General features: G+C 44.4%; 1 protein-coding gene and 1 long non-coding RNA gene across 2 annotated transcripts in view; both read left to right on the forward strand.

The window, feature by feature from the left end:
* LOC144680013 (uncharacterized) overlaps positions 1-22,996 on the forward strand; it is a 773,835-nt gene that overhangs the window by 747,366 nt on the left and 3,473 nt on the right. The window lies entirely within an intron of this gene.
* Positions 1-22,996, forward strand: part of LOC144680008 (inositol monophosphatase 2-like) — a 53,533-nt gene that overhangs the window by 27,064 nt on the left and 3,473 nt on the right. The window contains exons 5-7 of the mRNA XM_078541089.1: positions 6,823-6,931; positions 19,799-19,907; positions 22,316-22,467. Coding sequence (XP_078397215.1) covers positions 6,823-6,931; positions 19,799-19,907; positions 22,316-22,467 — 370 coding nt within the window. The remainder of the gene's footprint in view (positions 1-6,822; positions 6,932-19,798; positions 19,908-22,315; positions 22,468-22,996) is intronic.

The following is a 22,996-nucleotide window of genomic DNA, read 5'->3' on the forward strand; positions in this document are numbered from 1 at the left end:
AATAGTAAAAGGGTGGTAAAAGGAGGAGTAGGGCCGATTAGGGGCCAAAAAGGGGATATACACATGGACCGTATAGACTGGAGGCAGGGGGTGCGGCTGAGGCGTTAAATGAATATCATGCATCTGTTTTACCAAGGAAGTAGATGCTACCGAGGCCACGGTGATGGAGGGTGAAATTCTGTCACTAGAAAGGTTCAAAATTGATAAGGAGGAAGTGTTGAATAAACTGTCGGTAACGATAAACTTAATGTTGACAAGGCACCAGGACCAGATGAGATGCATCCAAGGATATTGAAGGAATTGAGATTGGAAATTGCAGGGCCACTGGCCATAATCTTTCAGCCTTCCCTGGACTCAGGGGAGGTGCCAGAGGACTGGAGAATTGCAAACATTACGCCCTTGTTCAAAAAAGATTGTAAGGATAAGCCCAGCAATTACAGACCATTCAGTTTAACTTCAGTGGTGGGGAAGCTTCTATAAACAATTGTTCGGGATAAAATTAGTAATCACACGGAAAAATGCGGATTGATTAGGAAGAGCCAGAATGGATTTCTTATGGGAAAACCATGTTTAACTAACTTGCTGGAATTTATCTGAAGAGGTAACAGGGAAAGTTGATGAGGGTAATGCAGTAGATGTGGTGTTACATGGACTTTCAAAAGGCATTCGATACAGTGCCACATAACAGACTTGTGAGAAAAGTTATTGCTCATGGAATAAAAGGGACAGTAGCAACGTGGATACAAAATTGGCTGAAAAATAGGAAACCGAGATTAATGGTCAATGGATCTTTTTAGGGCTGGAGGAAGGTTTGTAGTGGAGTTCCCCAGGGGTCGGAATTGGGGCCCTTGCTTTTCCTAATATTTATTAACGATCTAGATCTTGGTGTGCAGGGGACAATTTCAAAGTTTGTTGATGATATGAAACTTGGAAGCATTGTAAACTGTGAGGAGGACAGTGTGGAACTTCAAGAGGACATAGACAATTAGGTGAAGTGGGCAGATAGGTGGCAGGTGAAGTTCCGTGTGGAGAAGTGCGAGGTGATGCATTTTGGTAGGAAGAACATGGAGAGACAATATAAAATAAGGGGTACAATTCTTAAGTGGGTGCAGGGGCAGAGGGACCTGGGTGTATATGTGATAGATCATTGAAGGTGTCAGGACAGGTGGAGGGAACAGTTAATAAAGCATAAACTATCCTGGGATTTATTAATAGGGGTCATAGAATACAAGAGCAGGGAGGTTATGCTGAGCTTATATAAGACACTAGTTAGAGCTCAGCAGGAGTATTGTGTACAGTTCTGGGTGCCACACTATAGGAAGGATGTGAACGCATTGGAGAGAGAGCAGAAGAGATTTACAAGAATGGTTCCAGGGATGAGGAACTTCAGTTATGAGGATAGATTGGAGAGGTTGGGACTGTTCTCCTTGGAGAGGAGACGGCTAAGAGAAGATTTGATAGAGGTGTTCAAAAGCATGAGGGGGCTGGATAGAGTAGATAGGGAGAAACTGTTCCCGCTCGTAAAAGGATCAAGAATGAGATTTGCAAAAGAAGCAAATGTGATGTGAGAGAAAACATTTTCACACAACAAGTGGTTCGGGTCTGGAATGCACTACCTGGAAGTGCTATGGAGGCAGGTTCAGTCAAGGCATTCAAGAGGGCATTAGATGATTATTTGAATAGAAACAATATACAAGGGTATGGGGAAAAGGCAGGAGAATGGCACTAATTCATAATGCTCATATAGAGAACCGGTGCAGACATGATGGGCAGAATGGCTGTAATAATTCTGTGAACGTGGACTCTGGTGACTACTGTGTAGTGAAGCTGGATATCTTTTTAAAGGCTCCTTCTGCTCCTCCCTGTACAATGCCCTAAGAGTTGGTGACCATGGACTTCCATTGGATTGGCCCATGATTATGTTTGACCAAGTCCTGCAGTATGGCTGACCAGGAAATTCTCCCACTCTTCCTGCCTGCCATCAGGCATCTTGGAAGGATTTACAGGCTGACAATTAACCTTTTTGACCATATTATACACCTTTAGTGGTCATCCAGACCTGAAGTGGGATGAACCCAGAGCTTCTGGCCCAGAGGTCGAGATGCTGCCTCTGCGTCACAAGACCCCCCCCTTATTAAGGGCTAGGTCCAAGGATAATGTAGTAACTTGCGTTTCTATTCTGATCCTTGTGGATATGACAGCTTCTCAGAGTAAGAAGGCTGGGTGTTGGTCTGAAGTGGAAGATGGAAATGGAAGGGAGTCCTGGATGAAAACAAGATCAGACAGAAATCCATTCAGTAGGGTTTTCAAAGCAAGATGGAGATGGGACAATGTAGATGTTTAAGAATTGATGAGAGCCAATCATGGCCCTATGAGAAGAAGTAGAAAATGGATTTTAAAAATAGATTATCGAGCTGATCCCCAGTGGGGAGCTGCATTCATGAGGACATGATTGGCACATCAAGGTTGAAGTCTTGCCGACCTGCCTTTCGCCTGTCTCCCGCCTTCTGAGTGTAGTTTACTGACTGAAAGCACAGGATTGTGGAATCACCTCAATATACTTTTAATGATGGTTGGAGGAATCAAAATTCTATAAGAAAAGGGTGCAAAATTAGAAGGCCAAAGGGTAACTTAAAAACAGAAAATTTACTACATAGGAGGCCATTCAGCCCACCTTTGCCGTGCCAGAAGTGCATAGGTGTGTGTCTGGTAAAAGGATTAGAAATTCTCAAAGCCAAGAAGAATTGTTTTGATACCGTGCAAAACAAAGAGTTAAGGAGTGGCAGTCCTGGGGGTGAATTTTACTGCACAACACACAAACACACACCCACACACACACACACACACACCCCCCCACCCACCCACCCACACGGCCTTGCCGGGTGTGCTTTTGGCAGGGAGTTGCATAAAATACAATGGGTGGTTAGCCCTTCCCGCCTACCCCCAACCTGTTCCCTATAATACATTGGTTGATAAGTTGTCCTGCTCCCTGGCCCACCCTTAGGCTTCTGAGGCCCTTAACTGCCAAGTTAAGGGGCAATTAAAGACCCAATTCTACCTCCACCACCATAACATGGTTGGCAGTGGAAGGCAGGTGAGAATGGGCAGGCCACTTTTTCGCCAACTGCGGTGAAAAAGCAAGAAGGAAAGAGGGTACCTCCTTTGTGGGCTGCCCTGTGTGCATCGGGGACACCTCTCCACAGGATTGGTACAAGCCCCACTTTGTATCTCCCTCCCAACCTCCAGCCTCCAAAGTGCAAAACCAACACCCCCACCCCACTACTGCCACCACTCTCCCTGCCCAAAAATCCTGGACTTAGCTGAATCTGGAATCCACGCTTTCTGCTTTATGTTTGCATTCCCAGGTACGCCCGCTACTGAGTCCTGGTATTGCTGGGATGGCAAGAGCTGCCAGCCAGTCAGATTGGCTCGCAGCTCTCAAGAGTGGGACTTCCTTCCACTGAGGGGCGGGAGTCCCACGCTGAGTTTGTGAGGGCCACGCCCACAGCGTATTATTGCTGCGGACAGCTTTTTTTTTTAAAGGTGGCCAGTTTGAGACCAACTTTTCTAATGGTGGGAGGCGTGCAGAGGGACAGCAATAGACTCTCCCACCTCCATTAAATTCACCCCCTTAATGTCAGCCATGGATTAGTGGGTAGCTTTGGAGTCAGAAGGTTGTAGGCTCATTACCCATTCCAGTGAGCTGAGCATCAAATTCAGCCTGACACTCCAGTAATGCTGCACTTTTGGAGGTGCTGTTTTTTCAGATGAGATGTTAAACTGAGGCCCTCTCCTCCCTCTCCGGTGGGTGTATAAGATCCTATGGCACTATTTTGAGGAAGAACGGGGGAAGTCTGCCCAGTATCCTGGCCAATATTCAATCCCTCAACCAACACATTAAAAACAGATTGGCCAATAGCACATTGCTGTCTCTGCAACCTCACTGTGTGGAAACTGGTTGCCACATTTCCTACATTACAACAGTGACTACACTTTATATAGTCATTTGAGTCATCCCAACACAGAAGGAGGCTGTTTGACCCATCAAGTTTTTAAAGGCTGGCTGTAAAGTGCTTTGGGATGTCATGAAAGGTGCTATATAAATTCAAATCCTTTCTTTAGCAAGAGCCAGTTCCAAAAGTTTGAGTTAAGAAATATACACAAGTATATCTGCGTTCCTAAAGAATTAGCAATGCTGAGAGTTCAGGAGTGGTATTTGAGTTAAAATATCTGCATCTTTTTTCTCTCCTGCCCAAATTTATTAATGTATTTTCTAAAATTTTATTTCTTTTGAAGAGTTTAGTGTTAAATAATTATATTTTTTCTGCCTTCATTCACTTCCAAAAATAATTTTTTCACTCCAAGTGACTATGTTGGCTTGCGGTTTACACACACTGCTAAAGCATCATTGTGTCCTGCACTTTTGTGCAAAAACTGCTCATTATTCCTGGATCATGTTGGAATGCAAAGGTAATCCCAGTTGCTTTACTCCTATGCAAACCATCTTCTTAAATTCCTATCCACTGCCTAGCACTCTGGCTTCTGAGTCACATGATTCTGGGTTCAAATCCCTCTCCAGGACTTGAGCACAAAGATCAAGGTTGAAACTCCAATGCAGTACTGAGGGAGCACTGCACTGCCGAAGGTGCTATCTTTCAGATGAGATGTTAAACCTCGACCCCATCTGCCTGCTCAGGTGGCTGTAAAAGATCCCATGCCACTATTTCAGAGTGTTGTGGCCTCTATTTATCTCACAATCAAATTCAAAAGAACAGTTTATCTGGTCATTATCACATTGCTGTCTGTGAGAGCCAGCTGTGCAAAAATTGGCTGCCATTTTCCCCACATTACAGCCGTGACTCACTTTTTGAAAAAAAAATTGTTCGTTGACTGTAAAATGTTTTGAGATGCTCGGTGGTTATGAAGAGCACGATATAAATGCAAGCCTTTCTTTCTTTCACCTCTAACAACAAGTGTGAGGAGCTCGGGGGTTTTTTTGTCACTAAGATTAAGACCATCTGATCAGTTGCCCCTGCCACTTCCTTCCCTTCCTTTAGCCCACCAGGCAAAACTTCCTCGAAAACTGCCCCCTGCCTTAGCTCTGAACTTGTGTATTTCTCATGTTTCTCTCCTATCTCCCAGCGTGTCCTCCCTGAGTTCACCTTGCCCATGAGATCCATCTCCTGCTCTCTTGACCCTATTCTTACTAAACTACTGACAATCCATTTTCCCTTCCTGGTCCCCATCTTTGCCGATATTGTTAACGATTCTTTCTCTTCAGGTACTGCCTCCTTTGCTTTAAAACTGCTGTCTTCACCCCTCACCTCAAAAAACCAACCCTTGACCTCATGATCCTTGCAAACTGCAGCCCCGCCTCCAACCCCACCACCCCCACCCTTCTTCCTCAAGTCCTTGAACACATTGTCACCTCCCAAATTCGTGTCCATCCTTCTCGGAACTCCATGTTTGAATTTTGGCCCCACCACAATAACTAAACTAAATATCAAAGTGACAAACTAGCCTCGATGTGACTGTGACGAAGGTAAACTATTTCCCCATGTCCCTTTCGACCTACCGGCAGCCCTTGACAAGGTTGACCACACTTTCCTTCTCCAACACCTCTCCACTGCCATCCAGCTGGGTAGCACTGCACTCACCTGGTTCCATTCCTACCTGTCTAATCATAGCCAGGGAACCGCCTGCAATTGCTTCTCTTCCCATACCCACACTGTTACCTCTGATATCTCCCAAAGATCTATCCTTGCCCCCCCACCTATTTCCCATCTACATGTCACCCCGTCATTCAGAAGTCCAATGTCAGATTCCACAGATACACTGATGACATCCAGCTCTAGCTGACCACCACTTCTCTCAGCTCCTCCACGCACCCTAAACTGTCAGTTTGCTTGTCCCACACCCAGTACCGGATGAGCAGAAATTTCCTCCAATTAATTATTGGGAAGACCAAAGCCATTAGCTTCAGCCCCCTTGCCACAAACTCCACTCCCTAGCCACTGACTCCATCTCTTTTTCTGGCAATTGTCTGAGGCTGAACCAGACTGGTTGCAGCCTTAGTGTGTGATTTCTTTGATCCTGAGGTGAGCTTCTGAGCCCACATTCATGCCATCACTAAGACTGTCTATTTCCATCGCCCAACTTCCACCCCTGCCTCAGCTCATCTACTGCTGAAACCTTCACCCATACCTTTGTTATTTCTAGACATGACTATTCTAACGCACTCCCGGCCAACCCCCCACGTTCTACCCTCCGTCAACTTGAGGTCATCCAAAACTCTGCTGCCTGTGTCCTCGTTTGCACCTAATCCTGTTGGCCCTTCCCCCTTGTTAGTTACACTAGCTCCCGAGCAAGCGACAGCTTGATTTTAAAATTGTCACCCTTGTTTTCAAATGCCCCCATGGCCTCACCTCTCCCTATCTTTGTAATCTCTTCCAGCCCCACAACCCTCTAGGATATCTGCGCTCCTCTAATTCTGGTCTCTTGTCCATCCCCGATTTTGGTCGCTCCAGTATGGGTGGGCGTGTTTTCAGTTGCCTGGATCCTAAACTCTGGAATACCCCCCTTAAACCTCTCCACCTCTGTACTGCGCTTTCCTCCTTTGATATACTTCTTAAAACCTACCTCTTTGACCAAGCTTTTGGTCATCTGACCTAATATCTCCTCATGTGGCTCAGACTCATATTTTGTTTTATAATGCTCCTGTGAAGCACCTTGTTATGTTAAAGGTGCTATATAAATACATGTTGTTATTGAAGGACCCCAGGTTGCTGATGACATTATTTTCCCCCATTTCTTTCTCAATAGCTTGAACTTGGTGTAATTTATAGCTGTGTTGAAGAGAAGTTATATACTGGCAGAAAAGGTCATGGAGCATTTTGTAATGGGCAGAAACTTCAGGCATCTAATCAGACAGGTTTGTTAACTTTCTCTGTCTCATATTTTCAGATGTAAATGTGAAATGGCCATTTGAATAGAGTTTGAATTCATGGCACAAGAAAAAGGAAAGCAATTGAATTGCTTTTGACAATGGGTCAGTTATTGGTCATTTCCTCATCCATGTATTTCTTTTCCCACCCCATTCACATGTGCTACTCCCAGATGCTATTGTCTATTCTGCATCATCTTAGTGCATCTCACATCTCCGGGCACTTCAGAGGGGTGGGTGCAGAAAGATTGGCACAGATAGAGTTCAAATGGTTTTTCTTAAGAGACTCTTAGAAGGACAGTAAAAAGGTAGGGCGTAGTAACTTAGAGGATCAACATCTGACAGTGGAGTGCAAGAAGAGCAATAAATCCCGAGCTAGTGGAGTGGTGAGTACAGGCTAGAGAGGAGGTCAGTGAACTTGGCAATGACGTGAGTGAAAGGTGTGCAGGTTTTGTACAACTGCTTGCATCCATATAGCACCTTTAACATAGTAAAACGTCCCAAGGCTCTTCACAGGGGCAGTATCCAATTAAATTTGACATACTGAGCTTTTAGGACAGGCAGCCAAAAACCTGGTCTTTGATGTAATTTTTAAGGAGGATCTTTAAAGGAGGAGAGCATGTTAGAGAAGCAGAGAGATTTAAAGATACAATTCCAGAGCTTGGGGACCAGGCAACTGCAGTAAGGAAGCTGAAAGCACGGCCACCAATGGTGGAGTGATCAAAATCAGGGATGCGCGAGAGGCCAGAATTGGAGGAGTGCCAAGATTTTGGATGGTTGTAATGCTGGAGGAGGTTATGGCGATTAGAAGGGGCGAGGGATTTGAGAACGAGGATGAGAATTTCAAAATGGAGGCTTTTATTTTATTCTTTCACAGGGTGTGGGCATCACTGGCTAGGCCAGCATTTATTGCCCATTCCTAATTGCCCTTGAGAAGGTGGTGGTGAGCCACCTTCTTAAATTGCTGTCGGCCATGTGGCGTAGGTATACTGACAGTGCTGATATGAAAGGAGTTCCAGGATTTTGACCCACCGACAGTGAAGGAATGGCGATATAGTTCCAAGTCAGGATGGTGTGTGGCTTGGAGGGGAACTTGCAGGCGGTGGACCAGGAACATGATGATGGGCGGATGGAACTCGATGCAAGTTAAGATGTGGTAGCAGAGTTTTGGATGAATTCAAGTTTATGGAGGGCAAACTCTGATTGCAGACAGGATATTGTCCAGAATAAGCAGTGTATGAGTTCAACTAGCCATTAGGAGAATGTAACGTTCACACACACACTGACTTTCCTCATTTCAGAGAGAGCAGTGAGGGAATTTTCAATCATGGGAGATTGGTAATCACTAAATCACGAGCACAGACAAGTGTTATGACATTGTGTGCTGGCAAATTGATATCTCAAACCACTGCACAACTCAAGATTGTGAATGGAAAGATAAAAGTATGCAGCTATCTCTATAAAGGTAACCGTCAGCAAATGAGGCATTGGAATATGAGACAAAAATCCTGCTGTGGATACTTCTGTGACAAGACAGAAGAGGAAAGCAAGTAATATAATTGAGGCTCATAGCTAGGATCACCCATGATAACATTCAGTATTCATTGTTGTAAGATGTCACAGATGCTACTCTGGTAATCTTAGAAGAAGATTTTAAACATTAAAGTGCTAAAAACTAAATGACATACCATTGCAGAGAGGAGAGAGACAGGCAAATGGTACTTATTTCCTTTCACCACCTATCCATAAGCAGGAGCTATTTTGAATTATTTTAAAAGTATGCTATGGCGTGTTTTTCCCAAACCCTTGGTTTGTGTGACCCAATTTACTAATAACCCACAACAAAGTTACATTATTATTCTCTCTCTCTCTCTCTCTCACATACACACACGTTAAAGGGGTGGGAAGGGGATAGAAGAAGGAGTTTTACAACTATGGGTAGTAACAGTGCAAGAACCACAGAAATGAATATTAGTCCAATGAGTGATTCTTTCACATAGCAGTTCAATTTCAGCTGGCTGAAGACCAGAGTTGTAGAATTCACTTTACAGTTGGTTCTGATACCACAAGATGAAGTAGGTACACAGAGATTGGGTCGGTCCTGCAGGCGATGATAGGAAATCTTCCAGCAGAGACAGGCTCGAGGAGTAGGCTGTTGTTCTGCCTGGAGGGCTGCTTGTTGGTGGTTCACCAGTTGGATGTTAAACAACAGACTACTTCTGAGATTGAAGATGTAATGTTAAAACTGTCCAGAAAGGCCAGAGGGTTGAGTCATGTGACATGTCGCATTAATGGTTAATTGCAGCTTAACAATCAGTTTCTGTGCTTCTGGCCAGAGTCCCATTGTTCCTCCTTAGGAGAGACACAAGATGGTTATTAGCTTCTCTTCCAATATAATGAGTTTCGACCTCTCTCTTTTGTGATAGTTCTGGCTGGGGAGCCGGTTTGCCTGCGCTTCCTCTTCTTTCGATGATTGCAAGGGGTTTGTACAATAAGGCATGAGATTCCAATGGCTGAGTGAAGAATTCTTTTATTCTTGTAACTCCTGGTGGTATCCCCCAGAACAAAGGGCCACCCCTGTGATCAGGTGACTCCTTTTTGGTTTAGCAGAAAATCCATTAAAAGAGAAAGCAATAAGAATAAAATATTGAACATAGAGTGCTGGATTTCTTTTCATGTCGTAGGAACCCAACACATACTCAGAATCTACAGAACAGGAACAAGCCACTCAGCCCAACTGGTGTATGCTGGTCTTTATAGCCCATACTAGTCCCTGCCCACTCTAATTGCCTCTTTCCACTATCTATATCTCTCTCAATCATTATCTCAAACTTTGTATTCACTACTCTGTAGATGCTCATCCATGCCTACTTGACTTGGCTCATCTCAATTAATACATTTATTGTGTTTTTTCTGATTAACATAGCCACACCATCACGGTATACTCCACACTATTTAACTGCCAATCTTGTCTGCAACCATGTTTCCATTATCCATGTTATATCCATATCGCCACTTTAGATTATCAACACTAACTCTCCACATTTTGTTGTTGCTTTTCTGTAGATTGGTAGACGGGCAATTTAATATGCCCTTATTTTTCATCATTCCCGCTCTTTTATGTCAGGCGCTTTTATTGTTTTTCTTTATTTGTTCCATGTAGATTAGGCCAAGTAAAGAAATGTAGACTTTCTTCCCTGAAGGACCAGAAATAAAAATAGAAAATGCTCAGCAGGTCAGGCAGCAACTGTGGAGAGAGAAACAGAATTGATGTTTCAGGTCAATGACCTTTCTTAGTGAATCAGATAGGTTTTTACGAGAATCCACTAGTTTCATGATTTTTATTATTATTGAGACTAGCATTTTATTCTGGATTTATTAACTAATAGAATTTAAATTCTCCCAGCTGCCGTAATGGGTTTTGAAGTTATGTCCCTGGAATGTTAGTCCAGTGACATAGTCGCTATGCTATCACCTCCTTTTAATCTAAACTCCGATAACCTTTTTTGTTCCCTGAATGTTTGTTATCTTTATCTCTTTTTCTAATCTTTGCTGTCAATATTTCTTTTGTCATTGGTTTGCTTGCAATTCCATTGAATTCTACACACCCCAACCCCCTCAACTCCTTACTAGTTTAAAGTCCTTTCGACAATCCTATTTCAGCTAGGACCTTGTTCCGAGCATTGTTCAGGTGCAGCCTGTCTAAACTGTATAGCTCCTTCCTGTCTGCTGGGGGTGCACACAGGAAGATCCCATCTGTATTGGGAAATGCCGTTGTCGGGTCCTTAAGTTGTGTAATTGGCTTGTTAGAGTGGGTTGTCAATTTTCTTTGCCACCCTCTCCTGGGAAAGACCCTTGGAGGTGGGAATCCAACCCGATTATCCAATCCCATCTCAGTGGGGCCGAGAAATTTCAGTCCCACATAATTTTTTATTACAGCATTTATTTCATCTAGTGTTAACAGATTTGCCATTTCTGGGGATTGGTTAGCTCAGTTGGCTAGATGGCTAAAGTATGAAGCAGAACGACATCAACAGAGCAGGTTCAATGTACTGGCTTTGGTGGTTCATGGAGGCATGTTTTCTTGCCTTGTCCAACACTTCATGTGGAATGGGGCCCCTCAAATGTGAACTTGCGCACTTTGGCAGGAAGAACAGGAAAACAGCACATTATCTAAAAGGAGAGAGGTTACAGAACTATACAGTACAGAGGGATCTGGGTGTCCTGGTACATGAATCACAAAGATAGTATACTAGTACAGCAAGTGATTAGGAAGGCAAATGGAATGTATTGCAAGGGTAATGGAATATTTTGGGGATGTTTTGCTACAGTTCAGAGACCACACATAGAATCACAGTGCAGAAGAGGCCCTTCGGCCCAACGAGTCTGCATCGACATGTGAGAAACACCTGACCTACCTACCTAATCCCATTTACCAGCACTTGGTCCATAGCCTTGAATGTTATGACGTGCCAAGTGCTCATCCAGGTACTTTTTAAAGGATGTGAGGCAACCCGCCTCCACCACCCTCCCAGGCAGCGCATTCCAGACCGTCACCACCCTCTGGGTAAAAAGGTTTTTCCTCACATCCCCCCCTAAACCTCCTGCCCCTCACCTTGAACTTGTGTCCTCTTGTGACTGTCCCTTCAACTAAGGGGAACAACTGCTCCCTATCCACCCTGCCCATGCCCCCTCATAATCTTGTACACCTCGATCAGGTTGCCCCTCAGTCTTCTCTGCTCCAGTGAAAACAACCCAAGTCTATCCAACCACTCTTCATAACTTAAATGTTTCATCCCAGGCAACATCCTGGTGAATCTCCTCTGCACCCCCTCCAGTGCAATCACATCCTTCCTATAATGTGGCGACCAGAACTGCACACAGTACTCCAGCTGTGGCCTCACCAAGGTTCTATACAACTCCAACATGACCTCCCTACTTTTGTAATCTATGCCTCGATTGATAAAGGCAAGTGTCCCATATGCCTGTTTCACCACCCCACTAACATGCCCCTCTGCCTTCAGAGATCTATGGACACACACGCCAAGGTCCCTTTGTTCCTCAGAACTTCCTAGTGTCATGCCGTTCATTGAATACTTCCTTGTCGATTTAGTCCTTCCAAATTGTATCACCTCACACTTTTCAGGGTTAAATTCTATCTGCCACTTATCTCCCCATTAGACCATCCCGTCTATATCTTCCTGTAGCCCAAGACACTCAACCTCACTGTTAACCACCTGGCCAATCTTTGTGTCATCCGCAAACTTACTAATCCTACCTCCCACATAGTCATCTATGTCGTTTATATAAATGACAAATAATAGGGAACCCAGCACAGATCCCTGTGGTACGCCACTGGACACTGGCTTCCAGTCACTAAAGCATCCTTCTGCCATCACCCTCTGTCTCCTACAACTAAGCCAATTTTGAATCCATCTTATCAAATTACCTTGTATCCCATGTGCATTTGCCTTCTTTATAAGTCTCCCGTGTGGGACCTTGTCAAAGGCTTTGCTGAAATCCATATAAACTGCATCAACTGCGCTACCCTCATCTACACACCTGGTCACCTCCTCAAAAAATTAAATCAGATTTGTTAGGCATGACATCCCTCTGACAAAGCCATGCTGACTATCCCTTACCTCCCTCTGACCAAAACCATGCTGACTATCCTATAGAGTACTGTGTACAATTTTGGTCTCCTTATTTAAGAAAGGACGTAATTGCATTAGAAGGGTTCAGAGAAAGTTCACTCGACTGATTCCTGGGATGAGGAGGTTAGCTTAAGAGGAAAAGTTGGACAGGTTGGGCCTGTATCCATCAGAGTTAAGAAGAATGAGAGGCAATCTTGTTGAAACATATAAGATCCTGAGGGGGCTTGACAAGATAGATGCTGAGAGGATATTTTCCCTTGAGGGAGAGTCTAGAACTAGGGCACACAGTTTAGAAATAAGGGGTCTCCCATTTAAGATGGAGATGAGGAGAAATTTCTTTCTCTGAGGATTGTGAGTCTGTGGAAATCTGTTCCCCAAAGAGCGGTAGGGTCATTGAATATTTTTGAGGCAGAAGTAGATAGATTTTTGATTAACAAGGGAGTCAAAGGTTATTGAGAGTAGGCAGGAAAGTGGCGTTGAGGCCACAGTCAGATCAGCCATGATCTTATTGAACAGTGGAGGAGGCTCAAAGGGCCGAACAGCCCTACTCCTAATTCGTATCTTCGTATGTATTGCTCTTTTGTATTAATTTGTTTAAATTTAAACAGTCCTTAATCTATTATGAATCTAAATATTGAAGTGTTAATAAGTCACTGAACAATTAGCTTTTAGTTCTCGGACTCTGATGCTTCCTCTGCCTCAGCTATGAAGTCAAAATGTCAAAGCCTTCCCCCGGTTTGTTTCAGTGCTGTCACTGCTCTGATTTCCAACAGCATTCTAAACTGTCTTTTTTTTATTCCTAAGTGGAATCTGGGCATTGCTGGCCAGACCAGCATTTATTGCCCATTCCCAATTGCCCTAAGAAGAAGGCGGTGGTGGTGAGCCACCTTCTTGAACCATTGCAGTCCATGTGGTGTAGGTACACCCACAGTGCAATTACAGAGTTACAGGGTTTTGACCCATCGACAGTGAAAGAACGGCAATATAGTTCCAAATCAGGATGGTGTGTAGCTTGGAGGGGAACTTGCAGGTGGTGGTGTTCCCATGAATCTGTTGCCATTGGTTTTCTAAGTGGCAGAGGTCACAGATTGGGAAGGTGTTGTCCAAGGAGCCTTGGTGAGTTGCGGTAGTGCATCTTGTAGATGGTACACACTGCTGCCACTGTGTGTTGGTGATGGAGGGAGTGAATGTATAAGGTGATGGTTGGAGTACCAGTCAGGTGGGCTGCTTTGTCTCAGATGGGATTGAGCATCTTGAGTGTTGCTGGAGCTGCAGGCAAGTGGAGAGTATCCCATCCCACTCCTGACATGTGCCCTGTAGATGGTGGATTAGCTTTGGGCGGTCAGGTGAGTTGCTTTCTGTTGAATATCCAGCCTCTGACCTGCTCTTGTGGCTCAGTATTTATGTGGCTGTTCTGGTTCAGTTTCCAGTCAATAGTGACCCTCACCGCACCCCCCCGCCCCAGGATGTTGATAGTGGGGAATTCAGCAATGATAATATTAAGGGCAGTTGCTATGATTCTCCCTTGTTGGAGATGGGCACTGCCTGACACCTGTATGAGATGAATTTTACTTATTTGCCCAAGCCCCAATCCAGGCACAGACTGCTTCAGCATCTGAGGAATTGCAAATCTTCAAGGCCTTTTTTCTTCACTAGGTGAGAAAATCATCCAGTAGTATATTGTTGAGGTCTTACAATGGAAAAAGACGTCAGCTGCCTCACGAGCTAACACTTCTAACTCGTGGCGTTAACAGGATCGGGACCCATATTCTCATAAGGAGGTTCACTGCTGTGGATGGGGAGGGTCTGAACTAAATTGGCAGGAGGATGGGCAAGTAGAAAAGAGGAATAAGGTGCAAAAGGGAGTAAATATGTTGGATACTGCTAGAGAAGGAAGTAGTACCATATAATATAGGAGGAGGCTAAGAAGGAGACTAAGAGGAGAACAAAGGTTTCCATGTATGTAAACGCTCAAAGTGGCGAATAAGTTTGGTGAGCTACAATCATAAGTAACAGTGTGGGAATATGATGTAGCGGCAATAATGGAAATGTGGCTTGAAAAATGGTGAGCTGCGTTCTTACTATTCAAGGATATAAAGTGTTCATAAAATACAGTATAGGGAAGGGAAAATGGGAGGTGGGTGGAAACACTGAATCGGGAAGGCATTGTGGTGTTGGAAGAAAAGATGTCCTTGACGGGGCAAGGACAGAATCCATTTACTTAGAGTTGAGAAACAAAAAGGATATGATTACTCTACTTTGGATATTCTATAGGCCTCCAAATAGTGTGAGGAAGAGAGAGAGAGAGAGAGAGAGAGAGATAGAGGAGCAAATCTACAGGGAAATCACAAGAGATGTGCATGAACTACAGAGTGGTAATATTGGGGGACTTAAGTTACGCAATGGGATAGTGTTAGAGTGAAGGGTAAAGAGAGAGAGGAATTTCTGAAATGTGTTGAGGAGAACTTCCTTGATCTGTATGTTCTCAGTCCAATTAGGAAAGAGGCGTTGCTGGATCCTGTGCTGGGGGAAGGGATGGGCCAAATGGACCAAGTGTCCGTGGGAGAACACTTTGGTAAGGGTGATCATTACATCCTAGGGTTTAATTAGCAATGGAAAAGAGCAAGGAAAAATCTACAGTGGGATGTCCAAACTGGAAGAAGGCTAACATCAATGGGAAAAGAGAGGGTCTAGCCCAGGTAAAATGGAACCAAAGATTGACAGGAAAAACTGTAACAGAACAATGGGTGATTTTTTAAGGAGGAGATGTTTTGGGTAAAGACTAGGGCCAAAGGGAGAGGAAGCAAAATCAATATTCCTTGGATGATGAGGGAGGTAGAGAATATGATGAAGCAAAAAAGAGGGTGTATGATGCATTCTTCAATTGAGAACATGGCCAAATACAATAAGTGGAGAGGGGACATGAAAAGACATTTAAGACTGGCAAAGAGAGAATATGAGAATAGAATGGTAGTTAAAATAAAAGGGAGTCCAAAAGTCTTCTACCAGCATGTAAATAGTAAGTGGGTAATAAGAGGTGGAGTGTGTCCTGTTAGGGACAAAGAGGCTTAGAGATGTAAGGCAAGGCTAGAATAATAAGACCATAAGACATAGGAGCAGAAATTAGGCCATTTGGCCCATCGAGTCTGCTCCGCCATTCAATCATAGCTGATAAGTTTCTCAACCCCATTATCCCACCTTCTCCCCTTACCAATCAAGAACCTATCTATCTTGGTCTTAAATACACTCAATGACCTGGCCTCCACAGCCTTCTGTGGCAATGAATTCCATAGATTCACCACTCTCTGGCTAAAGAAGTTTCTCCTCATCCCTGTTCTAAAAGGTCTTCCCTTTACTCTGAGGCTGTGCCCTCGGGTCCTAGTCTTTGCTACTAATGGAAACATCTTCCCCACGTCCACTCTATCCAGGCCTTTCAGTATTCTGTAAGTTTCAATCAGATCCCCCCTCATCCTTCTAAACTCCATCGAGTATCGACCCAGAGTCCTCAAACGATCCTCATATGTTAAGCCTTTCATTCCTGGGATCGTTCTCCTTCTTTTGGTGTTTACTAAGGAAGATTTTGCTGGCAAAATACCAGCAGAAGCAGAGATGGTAGAGGTAATGGATAGAGTGAAATTGAAAAGGAGGTGGTACTGGAAAGGCTGGCTATGCTTAAAGTGGATAAGTTGCTGGCCCGGATGGATCATATCCCAGTTGGCTGGGATGAACATGGTGGAAGTGTTTATCATAACCCTCCAATCTTCCCTAAATATGGGGAGGAGTTGTAGGATTGGAGAGTGACAGATGTGAATACTCTTATTCAAGAAAGGGCATAAGGACGTTCCTGGTAACTACAGGCCAGTCCACCTAGCATCAGTGGTAGGTAAGGTTTTAGAAGAATAATCAAGGAAAAGAAAATCAACAGGCACTTGGAAAGGTTTGAGTGAATTAAGGCAAACCAGCATGCATTTGTAAAGGCAGACTGTGCTTGACTAACCTAACTGATTTTTTTTTTTGATTAAGTAACAGAGAAAGTTGATGAAGGGAATGCGGTGGATGGTGTCTATATGGGTTTTTAGAAATCCTTTGACAAAGTACCACATAAAAGGCTGGTCAACAAAATTGAAGCTCAAGGGATAGGAGGGTCAGTGTCAGCTTGGATAAAAAAATTGGTTTAAGGACAGAAAACAGCGAGTAGTGGTAAATGGTTAGTTTTCAGACTGGAGGATGATAGACAGTGGTGCCCCCAAAGATCAGTGCTAGGGCTATTGCTTCTTGATTTGATATCTATAAATTATTTGGATTTTGGAATACAGAGTAAAATTTCAAAACTTCCTGATGGCACCAAACTTAGAGGAGTGGCAGACAGACGATGATACCAATCGACTGGAGTCATGGTAGGCCAGCAGAATAGGCAGGCAAGTGACAGGTGGGATTTAATAGAGAAGTGTGAGGTGATGTGTTTTGGTAGAAGGGGGGGGAGAGGCAATACTGTAAAGACTCAATAGCACAGTTCTAACGAGTGTACAGGAACAGAGGAACCTGAGGGTTTGCATGTGCATAAGTCTTCGAAGGTGGCAGGACATATTGATAGCCTTTTTATTTGTATGGCTGTGGAAACAGTTATAGTTTGATGTTGAGGTTAACAATTCACTCAAAGGCTTCAGCTGATGCAGTGCGATGCCACCAGGAATGGGTCTCCTTGGACAGAAATTCAGTATATGGCCATGGTCTGACTTGGGTGGCCACAGTCACAATTTAAGCTGTTCCTCATGTTCCACTTGTGGAGCGAGTGGCCACATCTTCCCTGGCCCGTCCTCAGAGGCTGAGGGTTGTACAGATTATCCGTGGAGGATTGAAACCTGGGACTTTGTCACTCGGGTCACTTGTCAGGTTGTGGTTGGTGATGTTTGCAGTAATTCAGGAGGTGAGGTGGGGCTGTTGTCGGTTTGTAGGGTGTGGAGTAGGGACTGTAGCATTTCAGATGAGTTTATGGGGGTTTTTTTTGAGGTCCCGTGTCAATGGGAGTGCTTCAGCTGGTGGCGTTCTTTGAGGAGGATATTTTTCCTGCGGACATCATGAGGTTCGATATTTTACAGCACAGGAAGCCACTTGAGCTGTGTTGGCCTCAACATCCCAGAAATAATCCCCATGCCTTCCTCGTAGATCGATATCCACCACTGGCTCCTGAGGCAGGCTGAGCAGCAGTACTCGCGCTGGCTGCCTTCAGCATAGATAGCAGTGACCTCCACCTCACAAAGTCACGCCTCTTCGCATAAGCTGATGACTTAGCTCTGGCTTTCCAGGGCCAAGAACTTCAGGACATTGAGAAAACACTCACTGAAGATCTGTTTCTCTGGAAACTTACTTCAGAAAATGGAGAGACTTTGACCAAACATTTCCAGGACTGTTGTTTTAGCCTGTAACCTGGACAACTTGAAGGCCAGGGAAGAACTTCATGTCCAGTTCTATTGGTAACCACTTGCCCACGACCCATTGCCAAAATTTCTTGGCATCACGTTTGACTGTGACATTAACTTACCGGCACCTCCAGAACACTGGAGCCAATGTCAAGACGAGAGTGAATCTCATAGGAACTGGTGGGCAGCAGGGACAACACACAACACACTGCTTCACTGAGAGCAGTTAGCAAAGCATATCGAACCTTGAGCTTCATAAATAGAGGTATTAAATACAAAAGCAGGGAAGTTATGTTGAACCTTTATAAAGCTTTACTTAGGCCATGAGAGTTCTGTGTCCAGTTTTGGTCACCACGCTTTTTAGGATGGTCCTTGAGAGGGGGCAGAGATTTACCAGAATGGTTTCAGGGATGAGGGATTTTAGCTACAAGTTTCAGTTGAAGAAGCCAAGAGTTGCAGGGGGAATGTGTGGACAGACTTTTTAATGCAGCGAGTGGGTAATGACCTGGAACTTGTTGCCTGTGTGGGTGGGGGAAGCAGAGACAATGAATGATTTCAAAAGTAAGTTGGATGGGCACTTGAGGGAAATAAACTTACAGGGCTGTGGCGATAGAGCAGGGGAATGGCCTGTTTGCCCTATAGAGATCCGGCATGGACTTGATGGTCTGAATGGCCTCTTTCTGTGCTATAATGACTCTGGGCTGGACTTTACAGGCATCGTTGTCTCCAACCTCCACCTACCCACTCTCCCACAACCACTGCATCCCACCCCCTTCCACCCCCACCTCCTCCCATCACCCTCTTCCCACCATCCCCGGCTAAAAAATCAGGGAAGAGCCCGCCTAGTAGAAGAACAGGAAGCTCCACTTTAGAGAGCTGCTGACCAATCAGAGGCAGCTCTCCAGTACCGGCAGTACCACCAGGGGCATTGGCCACTGCCGGTGCAGCACTCGGGGTTTGAGGGCAAGTGGCCAGCACTGGACCACGACTTTGTAAGTGTTGGGGGCAGGAGAGGCCATTGGGGGAAGGGGCCCTAGAGAGGGGGCGTGTGGGCTACATCTGTTAAGAGTTCCTACCCCTCCCACTCCGCGCGCCAGCTGCCCTCGCAGGCAAACCTGCCTGGCTGGGTGCCTGGTGTGGGCCTCTCTCAATGGAAGGTCTTCCATTGGCCCATTGGCGTGTGGAGCACCTGAGGTCACCGGCATACCCCCACCCCAGCCCTGGCATGCTGTTGGGCAGCCTGCTCGACTTCTCATGCTCCCAGCCTCAAAGCCCGCCAGCTGGCAAAGCGCAAAATCCAGCCCCACGTCTCCACAGGCAAATTAGCAAATCCAAATGTTCAGGAAAACTCCGAGCCTTCCTCCATTCTAGAATCCAATCTGTATGTAAAGATAAAAGTAAATACTGTGTTTACTATGCCAGTGGAAATTATATTTCGCTATTTTCCCAGCATTGATGTCTTTATATAGGAATAGAGGATGAAAGAGTGTGGGAGGAGGCTTGTCAGGACCATGGACCAATTGGGCTAAATGGCCTGTTTCTGTATTGTAAATACCGTGTAATACATTTAAAAAAATAATCAGCAAAATGAGGGATGTTGTGCTGGTAAGAGAGCATTTCTTCACGTTTTACCACTCCCCTGTTCAGATATAACCCGTATTAGATTCTGGGTGAAATGGTAATCAGAGAGGGAGAGTCGGTCTCATTTTATTTTTGGCAATGCTGCTTCTGAATGGGGCCAATGTAAATTTGCTGAACAATTTTGATGTCTTCTCTTCCAGACTTGTCAAAGGCTCTGATATTAACTGAACTTGGCTCAATTCGGGATCCTGTGGCAGTAAAGATGCTGTTTAATAACATGGAGAGGTTACTAAAGGTGCCGGCACATGGGTAAGAAAGTCGAAGTGATGCAGCTATTAACCAATGTTCAAAAGAGCTGTAAAAAGTTTTTTTTTAAGATATGGTAATTGATTTAAAGATTATCGCAGAACCCTTTAAATGAAGGATAAAATCTGAGATGTTTAGGTATGAACAATAAAACTATAATTTATTCAAGGGGTTTAGAAAGTATAAACAAGAATTAAGCTCTTTTGTCCTGAATACCACTTAAATAGCGCCCAGATTAAATTCCAAATTTTTATCGACTCTGCACCATTTACAGCTTTTCTCCTCTTGAACGAAATGATTCTACAGCACAGAAAGCAGCCATTGTGCCTGCATCACTTCTCCATTCCCTATTCTGTGTATTTTTATACAAAGCAGAAGTTGGGCAGATTTAATAGAAATAAAAAAATTGCAGATATTAGAAATCAGAATTCAAACCAGTAAATACACAGCAGGTCAGCAATAGTCTACAAAAGGAAGACATTTGAAGGTGTCGTCCAAAACAGTAACCTGTCTTTCTGTTTCAGATGTTGATTGACCTGCTGTGTATTTTGCTAATTTTTTGGTCTTATTCCTTGACGTGTCATATTGCTTATTTCTCTTGACTATTACTTTCCATCATGTACTTTCTGAGCTCATCTTGTCCTTGACCTCTCGGTCTCTTGACCTCATTCTCACTCAACTGTTGACTACCCAACTGGCCCTCCTGGCTCCCATGCTAACTGATGTTGTAAATGGCTCTCTCTCCTCAAGTACTGTCCCCATCCCTTTCAAACTCGGTAAGGCATTATCACCACCCCTTCTAAAAGCAACCCTCGACATCCTCAATTCTTGCAAAATTCTACCTCAACTCCAACCTCCCTTTCCTCTCCAAAGTTGTTGAATGTGTTGTCACCTCTCAAATTCATACACACCTTTCCTGCAACTCTTTGTTTGAATCTGTCAGGAATTGTGACCATGCCGCGGCCTGTAAAAGCCCAAATCAAATTTGCAGACGCTCTCCTTTGTGCCTGTGCTTGTTCCTCATCCTTCTCGATCTCCCTGCAGACGTTGTCAAGCCCTACCACACCTTCTTCCTTCAATGGATCTCAGATATACACATCAGTTGGACTGCCTTGTTCTATTCTTACCTGGCAAGTTGTGGCCAGGACATCTCCTGCTTCCAAAACCCTTTGTCATGCCTGGACTTGACTATATATCAGTGGCTGGCCTCCCTTCCTCAATCCTCCATCAATTTCAACCTATTACAAATTCTGCTGCCCAAGCCCCAATCTTTATAAAGTACCACTCGCATATGGCTAATGTACTCACTGATCTACATTGGCTCCAAGTCCTCCAGTGCCTCAGATGTTAAATGCTCAAATTCATGTTCAAATCCCTTATGGCCCCATCCCCTCCTATCTTATCCAGCCTGATGACACTCAGAATTCTGCGTTCTTCCAATTCTGACCCTCCTGTGCTTTCCTACATGCTCTTTGCCTGATCATTACGGCCGTGCCTTCAGCCGTCTAGGCCCTAAGCTCTGGAATTCCTTCTCCAAAACTTTACATCTATCTACCTCCCTCTCTTTCTTTAATGGGAAGGCGGTGACAAAGTGATATTGTCACTGAACTAGTATTCCAGAGACCCACGGTAATGCTCCAGGTACTCGGGTTTGAATCCAGCCATAGCAGATGGTGAAATTTGAATTCAATAAAAATCTGGAATTTAAAGTCTAATGATGACCATGAAACCATTGCTGACCATTGTAAAAACCCATCTGGTTCACTAATGTCCTTTAGGGAAGGAAATCTGACGTCCTTACCTGGTCTGGCCTACATGTGACTCCAGACCCACAGCGAAATGGGTGACTCTTAAATGTCCTCTGAACAAGGGCAATTAGGGATGGGCAATAAATGCTGGCTGAGCCAGCGATGTCCACATCCCATGAACAAGTAAAGAAAAACTCCTTAAAACCCATGTGTTTGAGCAAGGTTTTGAGTTACCCCTCCTAAATAGTGATGATTTTTCTCCGATTACACTTCCCTAAATGTTTTGGGGTACTGTCCCTATCTTAAAGGTACCATGTCGTGTAAATTGTTCTTGGTTGAGTTATGTAGCTTTATGGAGGCCAGTGATTTATTTTTCAGAAACAATCTCAGCCCAACGTATAACCTTTATGTATAACCCTGTTCTTAAGATTCCACCTTACCATCCATGGTTTGAAACTGGATAGTCAGCTGAACACATCTATACACAAGAATACCTCAAATCCCCTACTTTATTGAAAACAAGGAGCTTAATTTTTCCAGTAGCTTTAAAGTAAGAATAATGGTCCTAGAAATTTGGAAGGCAGTGAAGCCAATCTTATTTGTGCATATTTTTGACAATAATTGCACTGATGGTCTTTTCTAACCGACTTCTATGACTCCTAGGATCAGGATAGTAGGAAGCGCAGCTCTTGACTTGTGCCATGTTGCAGCTGGTGATGTAGACGCCTTTTACCAGTTTGGCCTCCATTGCTGGGATATGGCTGCTGCTGCTGTCATTGTGAGGGAGGCTGGAGGGATCATGATGGATACCGCAGGTAGGTGTTGCTGGCTGATGATGGCACATCCCGGAATCCGATTGCCATTTGTTATCAGGGAACATTCTGAGCCCGATCTCAAAGTCCAATGAAGTATGTTTTACGACTGGTTATATTTTTCCTGAGAATACCGTTTGACTGTTCTCTCACTCACCTAATAAGCCTGAATCACACACAACCGAAAATAGGAGACCCTCCTATACTGTATTAGAGCCGACCCAAAGGAGCTGCATTGTGAACAAAGCCTAGAGATGAGATTCCCTCTGCTATATGCCCTCTCGGTTCATAGCTGAGAGCAGCAACTGATACAGCGTGGGGTATTTTAAAACTCCCATTTCCCCCCCGCCCCAGCCCCCACCAAAGGTAGGAGTGCTTGGTTTGGGAGGGATGTTAAAATTTTAATGGTGGCTGGACAGGTGTGACAGGCAACCAGGCTGCTCCCCATGTAGCAGGTTGGTAATTTAAATATTATAATGAGGCTATGCGCCTTATATTTAACCACCATTTTAAATTTAGCCCTGGCTGGCCG

The sequence above is a fragment of the Cetorhinus maximus genome, chromosome 4 (genome assembly GCF_964194155.1).
Source record: "Cetorhinus maximus chromosome 4, sCetMax3.hap1.1, whole genome shotgun sequence".
Taxonomy (NCBI): Eukaryota; Metazoa; Chordata; class Chondrichthyes; order Lamniformes; family Cetorhinidae; genus Cetorhinus; species Cetorhinus maximus.